The 16,184-nt window shown below is 44.9% G+C and overlaps 2 protein-coding genes across 3 annotated transcripts; both read right to left on the reverse strand.

Moving 5' to 3' along the window:
• Positions 1-618: 618 nt before the first annotated feature.
• On the reverse strand, positions 619-8,460 carry tmem240b (transmembrane protein 240b). Of its 2 annotated transcripts, none has more exons than XM_081384662.1 (4): positions 8,040-8,460; positions 7,761-7,867; positions 5,818-6,011; positions 619-1,150 (listed from the first exon to the last, which is right to left on the reverse strand). In XM_081384662.1, exons 1-4 carry the CDS (start codon positions 8,079-8,081, stop codon positions 978-980), a joined length of 516 nt encoding a protein of 171 aa, XP_081240788.1. In that variant the 5' UTR covers positions 8,082-8,460; the 3' UTR covers positions 619-977. The 2 variants fall into 2 exon arrangements, with proteins under 2 accessions (XP_081240788.1, XP_081240789.1); XM_081384663.1 differs by having other exon boundaries at positions 654-1,150; positions 7,953-8,424.
• Positions 8,461-9,658: 1,198 nt separating this feature from the next.
• Positions 9,659-15,397, reverse strand: ssu72 (SSU72 homolog, RNA polymerase II CTD phosphatase). The gene is made up of 5 exons (XM_081384659.1): positions 15,186-15,397; positions 14,237-14,380; positions 11,576-11,715; positions 11,388-11,506; positions 9,659-10,220 (listed from the first exon to the last, which is right to left on the reverse strand). Exons 1-5 carry the CDS (start codon positions 15,263-15,265, stop codon positions 10,119-10,121), a joined length of 585 nt encoding a protein of 194 aa, XP_081240785.1. The 5' UTR covers positions 15,266-15,397; the 3' UTR covers positions 9,659-10,118.
• Positions 15,398-16,184: the final 787 nt, after the last annotated feature.

Below are 16,184 nucleotides of genomic sequence, written 5' to 3' on the forward strand. Positions count from 1 at the left end.
ACAGTTTAATGACTGCTGAATATAAACACATTATCATTAGAAAGGTGCGCAATAATAATCGATGTGTTCTGCTCTTTTCCGGGTTTTTATCTCTGGAACGACTGTTAATGGACTGGTGTTGGTTAACATTTTGAAATTGGAAATGAATGTTTAATCGCACATACACAAAAAATCATTTAAAATAAACAATCTTTAAATATTATCCCATAAATTAGCATCTACTGTAAACAGGTTTAACTGTGAATATTGATTTATCTTGTGTATTTATTGAACAATTAAAAAATATTGTTTAATTCTCCTCATTTATTCACATCATGCCGTTTACAAACAAAATGTGTGTGTGTTTGTGTGTGTATGTTTATTTCTAAACAATGTATGATATGTTACAATCAAACATCTCAATTTAAAACTTAATGAAATATGAAAATGTTTAATAAGTAAGGTTTTACTTTAAGTAAGGTTGTTGGGCTTAATGTTGATATTGGGTGACATTTATGATCATTAAACATACTTGATATTAAATTTAAGTAACTTTATTAAGCAAAATTAAGAAAAGTGTATTTTAATAATAAATAGAATGAACATCACTGTTGTGTCTCATTTTAAGAAACTTTTCTTAGTTTGAGGAAATACGAGAGCATCAAGACTCCAAACACAGTGATATTTCATGAAGAACATCTTGATTTGTCCTCCATCAGTTTAATGTCACACACACACTGAATACAGCAGCAGATCGACTCTCTGGCCTTCAGACGCCAGCTAAACATCAGAGATTACCCAGCATGCCTTGTTTCTAAAACAGACACTGTTACCTGGTACACAAAGATTGGTCTAAAAAATGCAAACCCCCCCTCCGGTGACGGGAAGACCCCTACAAAACTAACACACACAAACCCTGTGAAACACACACAGCAAGCAGAAACACTGAGAACATGAGGATAAGTGTGTGTGTGTGTGTGTGTGTGTGTGAGTGTGTGTCAGAGTCTGCGGGGGCTCGGGTGGCCGTTGTGGTAGAGCTTCTGCTTGACGTGAACCACGTTGTTCCCGGTGTCCTCCGGCGTACGGCGCGACTGCAAGCGTCTACGTAGCTCCCGCAGGTTACACACACGACACACCCAACGCCACGAGTGCCACAGCTCACCGTCAGCACCTGAAACACACACACCTACGGTCAGTCTCTCAGCACAGCACACACACAGACACACACACACAGACTTATGCTCACACACACACACACACACACAAATTATAAACTAGGTCAGCCTGAACCGGGAACACTTCTTATAACACCCGATGTATGTCATAAGAATGCATCTACGCTAATGTTAGTTTTTCTGCTTATTCCGAGGTTAATCAGCCGGATCCGGGCCGTATCCAGATCAGATGGAGGACCTGCGCCTAGACACGACCACAACGCATGATGAAGTCAGCCGGATCCGGGCCGTATCCAGATCAGATGGACGACCTGCGCCTAGACACGACCACAACGCATGATGTAGTCAGCCGGATCCGGGCCGTATCCAGATCAGATGGACGACCTGCGCCTAGACACGACCACAACGCATGATGTAGTCAGCCGGATCCGGGCCGTATCCAGATCAGATGGAGGACCTGCGCCTAGACACGACCACAACGCATGATGTAGTCAGCCGGATCCGAGCCGTATCCAGATCAGATGGAGGACCTGCGCCTAGACACGACCACAACGCATGATGTAGTCAGCCGGATCCGGGCCGTATCCAAATCAGATGGAGGACCTGCGCCTAGACACGACCACAATGCATGATGTAGTCAGCCGGATCCGAGCCGTATCCAGATCAGATGGAGGACCTGCGCCTAGACACGACCACAACGCATGATGTAGTCAGCCGGATCCGGGCCGTATCCAAATCAGATGGAGGACCTGCGCCTAGACACGACCACAATGCATGATGTAGTCAGCCGGATCCGAGCCGTATCCAGATCAGATGGAGGATCTGCGCCTAGACACGACCACAACGCATGATGTAGTCAGCCGGATCCGAGCCGTATCCAGATCAGATGGAGGACCTGCGCCTAGACACGACCACAACGCATGATGTAGTCAGCCGGATCCGGGCCGTATCCAAATCAGATGGAGGACCTGCGCCTAGACACGACCACAATGCATGATGTAGTCAGCCGGATCCGAGCCGTATCCAGATCAGATGGAGGACCTGCGCCTAGACACGACCACAACGCATGATGTAGTCAGCCAGATCCGAGCCGTATCCAGATCAGATGGAGGATCTGCGCCTAGACACGACCACAACGCATGATGTAGTCAGCCGGATCCGAGCCGTATCCAGATCAGATGGAGGACCTGCGCCTAGACACGACCACAACGCATGATGTAGTCAGCCGGATCCGGGCCGTATCCAAATCAGATGGAGGACCTGCGCCTAGACACGACCACAATGCATGATGTAGTCAGCCGGATCCGGGCCGTATCCAGATCAGATGGAGGACCTGCGCCTAGACACGACCACAACGCATGATGTAGTCAGCCAGATCCGAGCCGTATCCAGATCAGATGGAGGACCTGCGCCTAGACACGACCACAACGCATGATGTAGTCAGCCGGATCCGGGCCGTATCCAAATCAGATGGAGGACCTGCGCCTAGACACGACCACAATGCATGATGTAGTCAGCCGGATCCGAGCCGTATCCAGATCAGATGGACGACCTGCGCCTAGACACGACCACAACGCATGATGTAGTCAGCCGGATCCGAGCCGTATCCAGATCAGATGGAGGATCTGCGCCTAGACACGACCACAACGCATGATGTAGTCAGCCGGATCCGGGCCGTATCCAGATCAGATGGACGACCTGCGCCTAGACACGACCACAACGCATGATGTAGTCAGCCGGATCCGGGCCGTATCCAAATCAGATGGAGGACCTGCGCCTAGACACGACCACAATGCATGATGTAGTCAGCCGGATCCGAGCCGTATCCAGATCAGATGGAGGACCTGCGCCTAGACACGACCACAACGCATGATGTAGTCAGCCAGATCCGGGCCGTATCCAGATCAGATGGAGGACCTGTTCCTAAACACGCCACTACGCATGATGTAGTCAGCCGGATCCGGGCCGTATCCAGATCAGATGGAGGACCTGCGCCTAGACACGACCACAACACATGATGTAGTCAGCCGGATCCGGGCCGTATCCAGATCAGATGGAGGACCTGCGCCTAGACACGACCACAACGCATGATGTAGTCAGCCGGATCCGAGCCGTATCCAGATCAGATGGAGGACCTGCGCCTAGACACGACCACAACGCATGATGTAGTCAGCCGGATCCAGGCCGTATCCAGATCAGATGGAGGACCTGCGCCTAGACACGACCACAACTCATGATGTAGTCAGCCGGATCCGGGCCGTATCCAGATCAGATGGAGGACCTGCACCTAGACACGACCACAACACATGATGTAGTCAGCCGGATCCGGGCCGTATCCAGATCAGATGGAGGACCTGCGCCTAGACACGACCACAACGCATGATGTAGTCAGCCAGATCCGAGCCTTATCCAGATCAGATGGAGGACCTGCGCCTAGACACGACCACAACGCATGATGTAGTCAGCCGGATCCGAGCCGTATCCAGATCAGATGGAGGACCTGCGCCTAGACACGACCACAACGCATGATGTAGTCAGCCGGATCCGAGCCGTATCCAGATCAGATGGAGGACCTGCGCCTAGACACGACCACAACGCATGATGTAGTCAGCCGGATCCGAGCCGTATCCAGATCAGATGGAGGACCTGCGCCTAGACACGACCACAACGCATGATGTAGTCAGCCGGATCCAGGCCGTATCCAGATCAGATGGAGGACCTGCGCCTAGACACGACCACAACGCATGATGTAGTCAGCCAGATCCGAGCCGTATCCAGATCAGATGGAGGACCTGCGCCTAGACACGACCACAACGCATGATGTAGTCAGCCGGATCCGAGCCGTATCCAGATCAGATGGAGGACCTGCGCCTAGACATGACCACAACGCATGATGTAGTCAGCCGGATCCGAGCCGTATCCAGATCAGATGGAGGACCTGCGCCTAGACACGACCACAACGCATGATGTAGTCAGCCGGATCCGAGCCGTATCCAGATCAGATGGAGGACCTGCGCCTAGACACGACCACAACGCATGATGTAGTCAGCCGGATCCAGGCCGTATCCAGATCAGATGGAGGACCTGCGCCTAGACACGACCACAACACATGATGTAGTCAGCCGGATCCAGGCCGTATCCAGATCAGATGGAGGACCTGCGCCTAGACACGACCACAACACATGATGTAGTCAGCCGGATCCAGGCCGTATCCAGATCAGATGGAGGACCTGCGCCTAGACACGACCACAACACATGATGTAGTCAGCCGGATCCAGGCCGTATCCAGATCAGATGGAGGACCTGCGCCTAGACACGACCACAACGCATGATGTAGTCAGCCAGATCCGAGCCGTATCCAGATCAGATGGAGGACCTGCGCCTAGACACGACCACAACGCATGATGTAGTCAGCCGGATCCGAGCCGTATCCAGATCAGATGGAGGACCTGCGCCTAGACACGACCACAACGCATGACGTAGTCAGCCGGATCCGGGCCGTATCCAGATCAGATGGAGGACCTGTTCCTAAACACGACCACAACGCATGATGTAGTCAGCCGGATCCGGGCCGTATCCAGATCAGATGGAGGACCTGCGCCTAGACACGACCACAACGCATGATGTAGTCAGCCAGATCCGGGCCGTATCCAGATCAGATGGAGGACCTGTTCCTAAACACGACCACAACGCATGATGTAGTCAGCCGGATCCGGGCCGTATCCAGATCAGATGGAGGACCTGCGCCTAGACACGACCACAACGCATGATGTAGTCAGCCGGATCCGGGCCGTATCCAGATCAGATGGAGGACCTGCGCCTAGACACGACCACAACGCATGATGTAGTCAGCCGGATCCGAGCCGTATCCAGATCAGATGGAGGACCTGCGCCTAGACACAACCACAACACATGATGTAGTCAGCCGGATCCAGGCCGTATCCAAATCAGATGGAGGACCTGCGCCTAGACACGACCACAACGCATGATGTAGTCAGCCAGATCCTGCCCGTATCCAGATCAGATGGAGGACCTGCGCCTAGACACGACCACAACGCATGATGTAGTCAGCCAGATCCGGGCCGTATCCAGATCAGATGGAGGACCTGTTCCTAAACACGACCACAACGCATGATGTAGTCAGCCGGATCCGGGCCGTATCCAGATCAGATGGAGGACCTGCGCCTACACACGACCACAACGCATGATGTAGTCAGCCGGATCCGGGCCGTATCCAGATCAGATGGAGGACCTGCGCCTAGACACGACCACAACGCATGATGTAGTCAGCCGGATCCGGGCCGTATCCAGATCAGATGGAGGACCTGTTCCTAAACACGACCACAACGCATGATGTAGTCAGCCGGATCCGGGCCGTATCCAGATCAGATGGAGGACCTGCGCCTAGACACGACCACAACACATGATGTAGTCAGCCGGATCCGGGCCGTATCCAGATCAGATGGTGGACCTGCGCCTAGACACGACCTGCTCCTAGACAACGCATCCCTGAAGTGTCAGCAGAGATTGTGTCAACTAGACTCTCCCCTACGAAGGCCTTATCGACACTGATCCTCAACAAACTCGTCTCCATACCGACGTGATGACTCCGATCTTCAACCATACAATACACTCACTCACACACACACACACACACACTCACCGTAGGCTCTGCTGGTCCTCCAGAAGCGCAGTGCGCAGTGAAGCGCTCCGTCGAGCCACAGCAGGATCCAGCTGATGCAGAAGCCCATCAGGAGCCCGAGCACCAGATCCAGCTCCTGCTTGCTGACGCTGCTGCCGGCCGAGGAGCCGAGGGAGACCGAGGCCTCGTACGGGATCACGTGCTCCACAAGATGCCTGCGGGAGGAGGAGGAGAACATACAACATCATCACTCCATCACGACTCCTACACTGTAAAACACTCCTCAAAGCTTGCAAAAGGGTGTTTCTGCATAGAAGAACCATTTTAGATTCCCCAAAGAGAAAGATATGATCAAACTTAATCATTAGGTTATTTCATTGGAAAACTTTTATTGTCAAGTTACTTTTAACTGTAAATTATAAGATGACGAATGTTTCACTTCCATCTAACAATATTTTACGGTACAATTGTATGAAATGTCCCATTGGATTACAGCTTTTCACTGTATAGAGTAAGAGAACTTACCGCTAACTAACTAACAGGTCTTTATCGTAGGTCTTTTACCGTTAAAACAACAATCATTTTTTGCAGTGTACAGTACGAGGATTGAGCTAACAAAAATATGATCCAAGAACGTTTCGCTGATGTTCCTGAATGTATATTTAAAAAAAGAATTAATATGTTTTTTCTTGGTTATGCAAACATTATGGTAACAAGTTGTAACATTTAAAAAACGTTAGATGAACTTCTAACTAACTAAAATGTGTCAGTTAAAAACACGTATAAATAACGTTTTGAGAGCATTATTAAAGACCAGATAACTTTGAACAAACGTTCTATTAACATTACTGGAAGAACGTTTGTTCATAACTTTGAGAGAACGTTCCTTGTTCTCTGGGCTGCTATTAAAACGCTTATTTGTAAAACTTCATCACCATTTCGCATCTTGCCTAGAGGCAACCCTATAGCCATCATTACTAGCGCGAAGGCGTCACTTTCCATTAATTAGGGCGTTTACACGACAACAATGTACTAAAAACGGAAAAGTTTTCTCTTTGCGTTTTTCTCGTACAGAAGAAAACATTGTCAAAACGATCCTCGTTCAAACGGATCCACGCAAAACGATTAAACCGCAGTATTTTGCTGTCAGGCCAGTAGATGGCGATGTCACTCTGTAAAGAAACACAAGCGCCCATAGACTGAACACATAAGACACGTGCATGACTTCACCATTTTCACAGATTAGCGTTTTTGTAGTTTGCACAGAGATTATAATGCTTTCGTTCTCAAAAACTCGCACTTTGAATCCCGTTTTCAAAAGTTTGCGTTTTCAGGCCCACAAAATGCTGTTCTCGTGAAAATGAACGATCAAATCGCATTAAAAGTTTACCGTTTATAGTTGAAAATTGTGTGTAAACAGGCCCTTAAATGAAAGTAACATCGGTGTTGTTACAGAAAATTGACGTAAGCATGAAAGTGTGCTCACATTAACGATATTTTAGTGAAATGGTATATTAGTCTATAGCGTAGCAATGTACGAAGCACTGCTCAATCACAAGTCGATTTGTAAGCAGCTTTCGCACGACTACATCGGAATTATCGCAAATACTAGTTTCCTTGTTAAAAAACTGGACATGAACACCCTCTCAAGTCAAATTTTGAATGCGATACGCTTGCAATAACGACTTCAGAAGTGGGAAGTAGGAAATTTCCCTTAGCACGTGAAGGCAGCATAAATCACGTGACCTGACAACAGAGAAATCTGCGTGGGGAACTTTTCCCGCGAAACTCCCGAACGTTCGGATTCCCATTGGGGTGAATGGATTTTCCCCGGGAAATTCCGCTGAGCGACTGAGCGAAAATAACCCGGAAATCTGACATTTAAGGATATAAGCTGTATTCCCCTCATTTGTATCTAGCTATGGGTGTCTCTAGTAAGCGAATAAAACTAAAGTGCATCTTACCTGCCGCAGGTGCAGTGACACACGCGCTCGGGTCCGCGCATGCGCGGTAGGATAAAGTTGTGAAATCGGTCCAGCAGCGCGTTCATGTCGGACATACACACGATGGCCTGGAAAACACCAAAACTACTGCCATTTCCCAGCGCTTAGCGTTTAAAAATGCATTTCAACATGTTTCTCCACAGAAAACCATACAATTAGTAATAAAGTTCATCCGCAGTCACTGTGTGAGAGAGAGTTATGTAATATTCCTCAGCAGAATCTTCACACAGATCTTCTTACCAGCACCAGAACCGCTCCAGCCACCATAAACATCATCTTCATCCACACACCGCAAACATCCTCTTCATCACAGTCCACAGATCGCGAACATCTTCATCACAGTACATACACATCATCTTCATCGCACTCCGCAAACAACAACAACACGGATCGAAATATCATTTGACCATCATCGTAGATCATTCCAGCAGCGAATCCTCCTCAGATCATCCTCCTCTTCATCTTCATCATCTTCCTCGCGTGTTTCCGCGACGCGTCATGAAGAGCATCAGATGTCTCACCTGCGGCGCGTCGGCAGCGCGATAGACGCTTCGGGCAGGAGAACTGAGCGAACGCGACGCGCTCGGATCTGATCTGATCTGTAAGTGATCTGGAGTTTGACTGTATCAGATCTCAGATCAGTCCATTAGCTTAATGAGGAACTCCTGCGTCACGCTCATCTGGAATATCAGACCCACGCGCGACACCTGCGAAAATACCATGGTAATACCATGTTTTACAACACATGTATAACATCTTTGTTTTGTTTTAATGTATTACCATGGTATTTTGGACATTTAAGGCCCGTTCACACCAACAGCAATAACGCACGATATAAGGGTCGTTCCTGGTGCCTTTTTGCCATCATAAAATCATGTGGAAAATTAAACTCGGATATTTTTGTGCAGTCATTATAGAGTGATGTAAAACATTAAAGCTCGGGTGAATACATTTAACCATTTATTAAGCAAAATAAATGAAATGGAGGTGAAAAAAAAAAGTCCTCCCTGTTATAGGGAAAAATGAACATCAGTTTCACACACTTATGATTGAAATGTATGGGCTCTGTGTACATTATATCATGTACCTTTAAAAACACACCAGCTAATAAAATATCAGATAATATTGTGTATGAATTGTACTAACTTTCTCACTAATGCATCATTTTACATTTTCAGATACAAATGGCTTGTGTTATTGATACTCCAGAAAATTGTAATTGTCAGTGAATTATTATTAAGTTTTTTGCTGGTTTTATGATTAGTGTAAAAAACTAAATTGCTTAACAGGATGAACAAACTGATAACAGAATGGGAAAAATGACAGATTGTGGGGGAAAAACAAGTGATATAAAGAATGGATGGATGATGTCCTATCTCTCACATAACTAGTTACATCATTACTTTAGTTTGAACTGGTTTTAGATAAGAAACAATATGTAAAACATTGCCAAAGAGCTTTGCCACTTTCTCAAGTGCTTTATATGATGTCATTTTTTCCAACTTTCTTTTTTTAAAGGGAAAGTTGTCAAAAATAAAAGGGTGGACCATAAATTAAGGGACAAACTAAAAACCTTGAGTATAATTGCTAAAATAAAATTAATAATTGAATACATCAGAGTGAATATCTACTGATATTTCCATCCATGTAAAAAACAAAAATCACCTGTGTATTAAGTGTTGTGTTTATCATGAAAACGCTCGGGAACAGAGGAAAAATGGTGATATATGGTGGATCACAACACTAATTTTTAAAAATCAACTTCAATATGCTTAGAATTGAAATGGTGTGATTTATGACTAAGACAGGTTTAAACTGATACTGTTCAACATCACGATCTTCACTGGAGACACAGACTCTGAGATTCATCAACGCTTTATTCATTCATTCATTCATTCATTTATAGCGCAATATTTACAAGAATAATTTCAGGCACTCTGGGCTGCTTCAGGTACGATTACAGAATCATCCTTTCATTTACAAAATTAAAGGAAAAAAACAAACAAAATATACTCAATATAGGTATCAAATCCCATGTTTAAATAACGAGGAAAGAAATTCATGAGAAACTCAAAAGCATCGCGTCCCATCCGCCAGAGTTATTAAACGTTACATCCTCTAAATAAAGGTGATGAGATATGGTGTCCGCTCCTTCAGACGCAGGGAGAGCTGCACTCTAATGGGTTTGTTGGCAGCGGTGTGTGTGTTCTCCTCTCTGCATGTTTCAGTACGAGCGTTCTTCTGAGGTGTGTGTTGACGTAAACCGAGAGAGAGAGCGATCTCCGCGAGCGCGCCGCGCGCCGAGAGTTCCTGCGGCGTTCAGTAGAAGCAGACGGTGTGGAGGAACGGTCTGTGGCTTTTGTCCTCAAACTCCTGCAGAAGCTCGTCCATCTCGTTCTCCATGTCGTCGGTGTGTTGAATCTGAGGGAAACACAGGCCGTTATTGAGATCTCCACTGATAGCCAACATTAGCATACGAGAGAACGAATGCGTGTAAAGTACTGTTAGAACCAGCTTTATATCAACTGAACGTGATCGTTTACTCGACAAACGAGCAGAAAGAGTGTGTGTGTTGCTCGCAAACCTTTATTTAAATTAGAATACGTGAATATTTATGGAAGAATGAAATCTTAAAGTATTCTTACAGAAATGTTGTGCTAATTGCAAAAACTTGCGTAACAATGGACTGACAAACGGATATGAAATGCGTAAATTGTTGATAAAACCATCTTGCGTAAATCATATACTTTTATATTAAAATCATTGACAGTTTGTTAATATTTTGAATCACTTTTTGTTTAAGATTTAATTTAGATTGTAATAATTTAGTAATTTTGTTTTTTATTAGTTTTAAGTTTAAAAATATTTCTTCAGTTTTACATCCGTTATACAGTTAAACTAAATGAAAACGAGAAAACTAACAAATAAATATACATTTATCTACTTTATCTACAAACTTTTTTTTAGTTAACTATTATAAACCCAGATTTCACGAACAATCGTAAAACCATTCTTATGTAAATCTGCACAATTAGCACAACAATGCGTATAAGAATGGTTATTACATTTTTTTTTATTAATAAAACGTTTTGTGAACTGAACACGACAACTTTACATAAACGAATTTGTAGACGAAAAGGATTTTATCAAACAGTGAAAGAAGCACGTGTTTAAATGCCCATTCACACCAAGAACGATAACTATATTAGCATCCAGACTAGCGGACGATAACTGTAACGATAACTATATTAGCATCCAGACTAGCGGACGATAACTGTAACGATAACTATATTAGCATCCAGACTAGCGGACGATAACTGTAACGATAACTATATTAGCATCCAGACTAGCGGACGATAACTATATTAGCATCCACTGCAGTTTTGTCGTCTGCCGCTTGAAATGCTCGAGCTCTTTAAAGCAGGATGGATTCTGATTGGCTGTCAATGTTTTTATCTTTCATCAACTAAAAAAAAAAAAAAAAAAAAAACGTTCTGAACGTGATTCCAACGACGTAGCTTCTCTGTGCTGGCATGGCTATAGCGGTGTTGAGAGCTGTGGTTATGGTCACGGCTGGACTTTACTCACACACTGGCAGAGTTCACAGATGAGGAAGGCTCCCAGCGTGGCCTCCTCGTGGTTGTCCTGGATGTCCACGTTGATGACGTGCACCGGCTGGAAGGTCTCCTGCTCGCGCGAGCTCAGGTCTGAAAGAGACGAGGGGTTAATGTGCCGCTCGTGACGGTGTGCAACTCAACATCAGACGTGCTCCTCACCCTCCAGCACCTGGTCGTACACACGCTCCTCACAGGTGATCACCAGGTCAAACTGGTCTTTGCAGCTCTGGAAGCGCTCGGGTCGCGACTTAATGCGCTTGTTGCGGTCTAACATGTGTAAGATGCCATTCTGTGTGTATCTGAGGAGGATCAGCGGTCAAGGAAGACAAAACAGAGACACCAAACACTCTCATCATCAGATTAAACTGCTCACAAAGGGTTAAAACAGTGGACACTTGTTCACTAGCGCCATCTGCTGGCCAACCAGTGGAACCACTTCTGTGTGTCAGTGTGCAAACACACTTACATAATCTTAAATTGGAGAAAAATTGGAGAAATCAACTTAATTTTATTGTGTGAATAAAACAATGTGTGGGACAAAAGCATTCATAACTGGTGTTCAAACAGAAATATCATCAGGGAAAACCAAAGTCATCATGTAAACTCTCTCTCTCTCAAAAAAGTTTGTTCTTTGCACTGCGACTCTGACTGACGTCTAGAGAAAATCACAATAAAAGTAAACCGATAAGACTGATCAAGATTCAATGATGAGTTATTTTTTACCTCTTTTTTAGTTCAAATCCAGTTTCAGGAAAATTCTTATTTCTGCAAATATTGTTTATAAAAAAAGCAAATCTGGAGATTGTTGAGTTATTTTATCACTCACCATGTGAACATACGTCTGCACTGCAAAACAAGCTGTGTGTCTTGTTAAAAATATCAAAAGCATCCTCTAAAAGCAAGACTGCATTAGATATTCAGCCTGGCTTTTATTGACTACCTTGAAGACACGTGTGTTTTATCTAGACTTTTCCAGTTTCTTGCGTTTAAACAAGAAAAAAAAACACCTGTGTAAAAGACAATCTATGAGTGAACACTGCCTCGCCACATAAAGCATCTTAAGCTAGAGATATTCTGACTGTAGAATAAAACAAAACTCTTTGTGAATGAGATGTTCCTGGATCTCCAACACGTCAGCACTAGTGATGCTCGTCTCTACGCTTCAGAATAACCCAGAACTAAAACAACTTTATACAACAGCAAAAGATTGAGAGTTTGTGTGTCAGATTCTCCCGGCTCGACTTCACATGAATCCTGTGGTTCAGTTTTAATCTATTCTGCTTAAACGAGATCATCGAACAGCTTCCATTAACACGCCAGAGGAATAAATAAATCTGTGTTCTGCTTTCATGTGAAGCCAACGAATCATGAGGTCGTCAAAAAACATGAGCCAATAATGACCCTAATGCTGCACTACACGTGTGAAGTCATGCTCGTCTCTGTCAATGAACTGGGATGCATTTTCGTGTGTGCAATAAAAATTAATAGGTGGATTTAAAGGTACAGTTCACCCAAATATGATCCTTCTGTCATCATCCATGTCCTTCTGTGGAACAAAAAAACAAAACAAGAGGTATTCTGAAGAACGTCAATGGGGTCCAATGTTGTTTGGCTCCCAACATTCCTCAAAACATCTCCTTTTGTGTTCTTCAGAAGTCGGTCACTGAGACGTGGAACGACGCGAGTAAAAGAAGACCCTTAAAGGGTTAATTCACCCAAAAACGTAAATCCTGTCATTAATCACTCGCCCTCGTGTCGTTCCAAACCCGTAAGACTTTCTTTGGAACACAAATTAAAGATCTTTCTAATGAAATTGAAGAGCTTTCTGTCTCTCCATTGACAGCTACGCAACTACCACATTCAAGGTCTAGACAGATTGTAAAGACATCATGAAAAGCGACTCCAGTGGTTTAACCTCAGTTTTATGAAGCGACGCAAAAAAAACCCCACTTTATTTACAAAACATCACTCTCCAACGCTCTGGCGTCAACACGTGCGTCGTGATGCCCTCGTGGACGAGCGGCACAGATTAATATTTTCTAAAAAAAAAAAAAAGTGGTATATTGTTTTTTTTGCGCAAAGAAAGCATCCGTGTCACTGGTTAAATCACTGGAGTCACATGGGTTTCTGAGGCTTTAGAGTGGTAGACTGTGAACGACACGAGGGCGAGTGATTAATGACAGAATTTACATTTTTGGGTGATTAACCCTTTAAGGGTCTTCATTTACTCGTGTCGTTCCACGTCTCTGTGACCGACTTTCTCCTGAAGAACACAAAAGGAGATATTTTGAGGAATGTAGGGAACCAAACAACACTGGACCCCATTGACGTTCTTCCGAATACCTGATTTTTTCACGTTCCACAGAAGCACGGCTGACACGGAGCTTTGGAGCGAGTGAATGATGAACTGTACCTTTAATGTCCCTTCAAACAGTAGATCATGGAACTAGCAGCGCAAAAGTCACGGGTTCGATTCCTAGGGAAACCAGGAACTGATTAAAGCAATGCACGTCACTTTGGATAAAATGTGAGGATTATGTTTCACATGGAGTTCAGAAGAGAAGGAGAAGAGGCACTTTTCAGTTAAACTAGTTAAAACAGGACTGAAGTTCTTGCGATTTAACCATAATTTAATTATATTGGAGATCCTAAGATAAAGGGCCGTTCAATAATTATAACTATGACAATAACTATATTGGCGTCCACAGTGGACATCTTTAACCCTGTGTGTGAGTCACTTTAAGCTGGGTCAGTGTTGATGATGATGGATCTTCCCTGTCAGATCTGTCAGGTGTGTTTCTGTGTGTGCGCTAGGGATACAGTTCCTTGTCTTTACGGACCAAGTCGTTGTACATCTGCTCATAAGTGGTTTTGAAGTCATAAATGTTGGGTTTGTCCGGAGCGGGTCCCGGGAGTTTCACGTGGGTTCCTGTGCCGAAGGAGCGCACATCAAACCCTCGCTTGCTGAAGGAATAACAGAGAGACAGTGAGAAACCACAAGAGATCAGAACAGCAAACACACACACGTGAGGAAACAACCCTGAGGCGACTCACCTGAGATAACCTAGCCTAGCCTAGATTGTGTCGCTAACTAGTCTTTGGTCTAATTTGAATAGGAAATCTACCTTTTAAGCAACTGACTTTATAAAATTATGAATAAATTTAGATGACTAGTTTTTGTTGTTTTCTTAACTAGTCTTACGCAACCAGTCAGTGAATATACACACTACTCACCTGAGATTTCCGATTTTCTAAAATAAGACCATCTAATTTTATCTGGCTAACAAAAAGCTGGATTTAGGACATGTACTGTGCTATTATTATTTGAAATACCACGAATTACCATGGTATGTTAGTCTGGTAATGGATCAGTAGTACCATGGTATTACCATCTGATGTACCACCAGGGTACTGCGTTTTTGTGAGGGAACCATTATTAAAAAGATAAAAATAAAAGTCTTTTTATAATTTAGTTAGTCTGACTACTTTATTACAGAACGTTCTTTTTTTTATTTTACTCTTTTAGACGATCTTCATCTGCTTCCGTGTTGCTCGACGCGTTTCTCACTGTAAAAAAAAAAAAAACTAGCGTAAATGTGAAAAATGTTTATGATGATTCTCAAGAGCCCCCTCGGTTCGTCTCTCGCTATCTGACTGGCCCGGTTCGATTCCGATCCGCTTTTGGACCGTGTGAAAATACCGAACGACGAAATAATGAAGAAACCGGCTCAAGTTCGGCTGGGTCCAGCTGGTTTTTTCTCGTTGTTACCTCAGGATGTTGTGCGCTTCCATGCTGCGGTTCTGGTTGCTGGAGCACACGACCGCGACACGCAACGGGTGGGCCGGCATCGCGATCTAAAGCCCGGTGAGGGTATAACGGGTTTGAGGGGAACGCTTCGGAACGAGAGCTCGGTTATACAGCTCTACTCGGGTCCGCTGAGGGGAAGAAAATGGCGGAGGAGCTGCGCAGCTGTCAGTCGTGCGTCACAATAGGGGGAGGGAGTGGGCGGAGCCTCGCGAAAGCCAATAGAGACAGAGCGCATTTAGGCCACGCCCATCGCCATTGACTCTGTACTGTGTGAAGCAGCCTCCGCGTCATTTCTGACTTACAACAAAAAACAAAACATGTCTAAAAGCTGCTATGTGACGAGGTGTACAGCAAACACGTTAAACAACCCAGAAATAAGTTTTTATAAGCTGTCTACCGCCAAAAAAGACACAAAGTGTTATAGACCAATTTTCAGTTGGTAAACATGGTGACGTTTTTGTGTGGGCGGAGCTTAGGTGGTGGCAGAACGAGCCCTCTGGCCGCTTCACTAACGTAGGTTTGCAAGTTTTGTTAGCTTGTTTTTTTAATAATGACTGGAGAAAATCCGATTTTATCTTAATGTGCAAGGTTATTCACTGTCCAGGACCGCGATTGTTATTTGCAAAAGTTAATTTTAACAGACATCCCAGATTGGCTGACCATACACGCAGTCAATGAATGGACGATCTGACAGGATTAACATTAACGTTAGTCTCCGGTTGAGTGGACTGACTTCTACACCTACCCGATAGAGAAACTGAGCGTAAACAGAAACTGAGGGCATATAAATCTTTAGATGCCTATAACTGTAATGGCCACGTACAAGACTTGTGTGGTAGCCTATCCGATCCGCAGTTCTGCCGAGTAGGGTCTGCCTGCAGAGCCGGAGGCTGCATTTTCAGGACCCCACTTTTAGGACCGCATTTCTAGGACCCTAGGTTTTTAGTGACAGCGCCACCT

This window comes from Scardinius erythrophthalmus (assembly GCF_964197995.2).
Source record: "Scardinius erythrophthalmus genome assembly, chromosome: 14".
NCBI lineage: Eukaryota > Metazoa > Chordata > Actinopteri > Cypriniformes > Leuciscidae > Scardinius > Scardinius erythrophthalmus.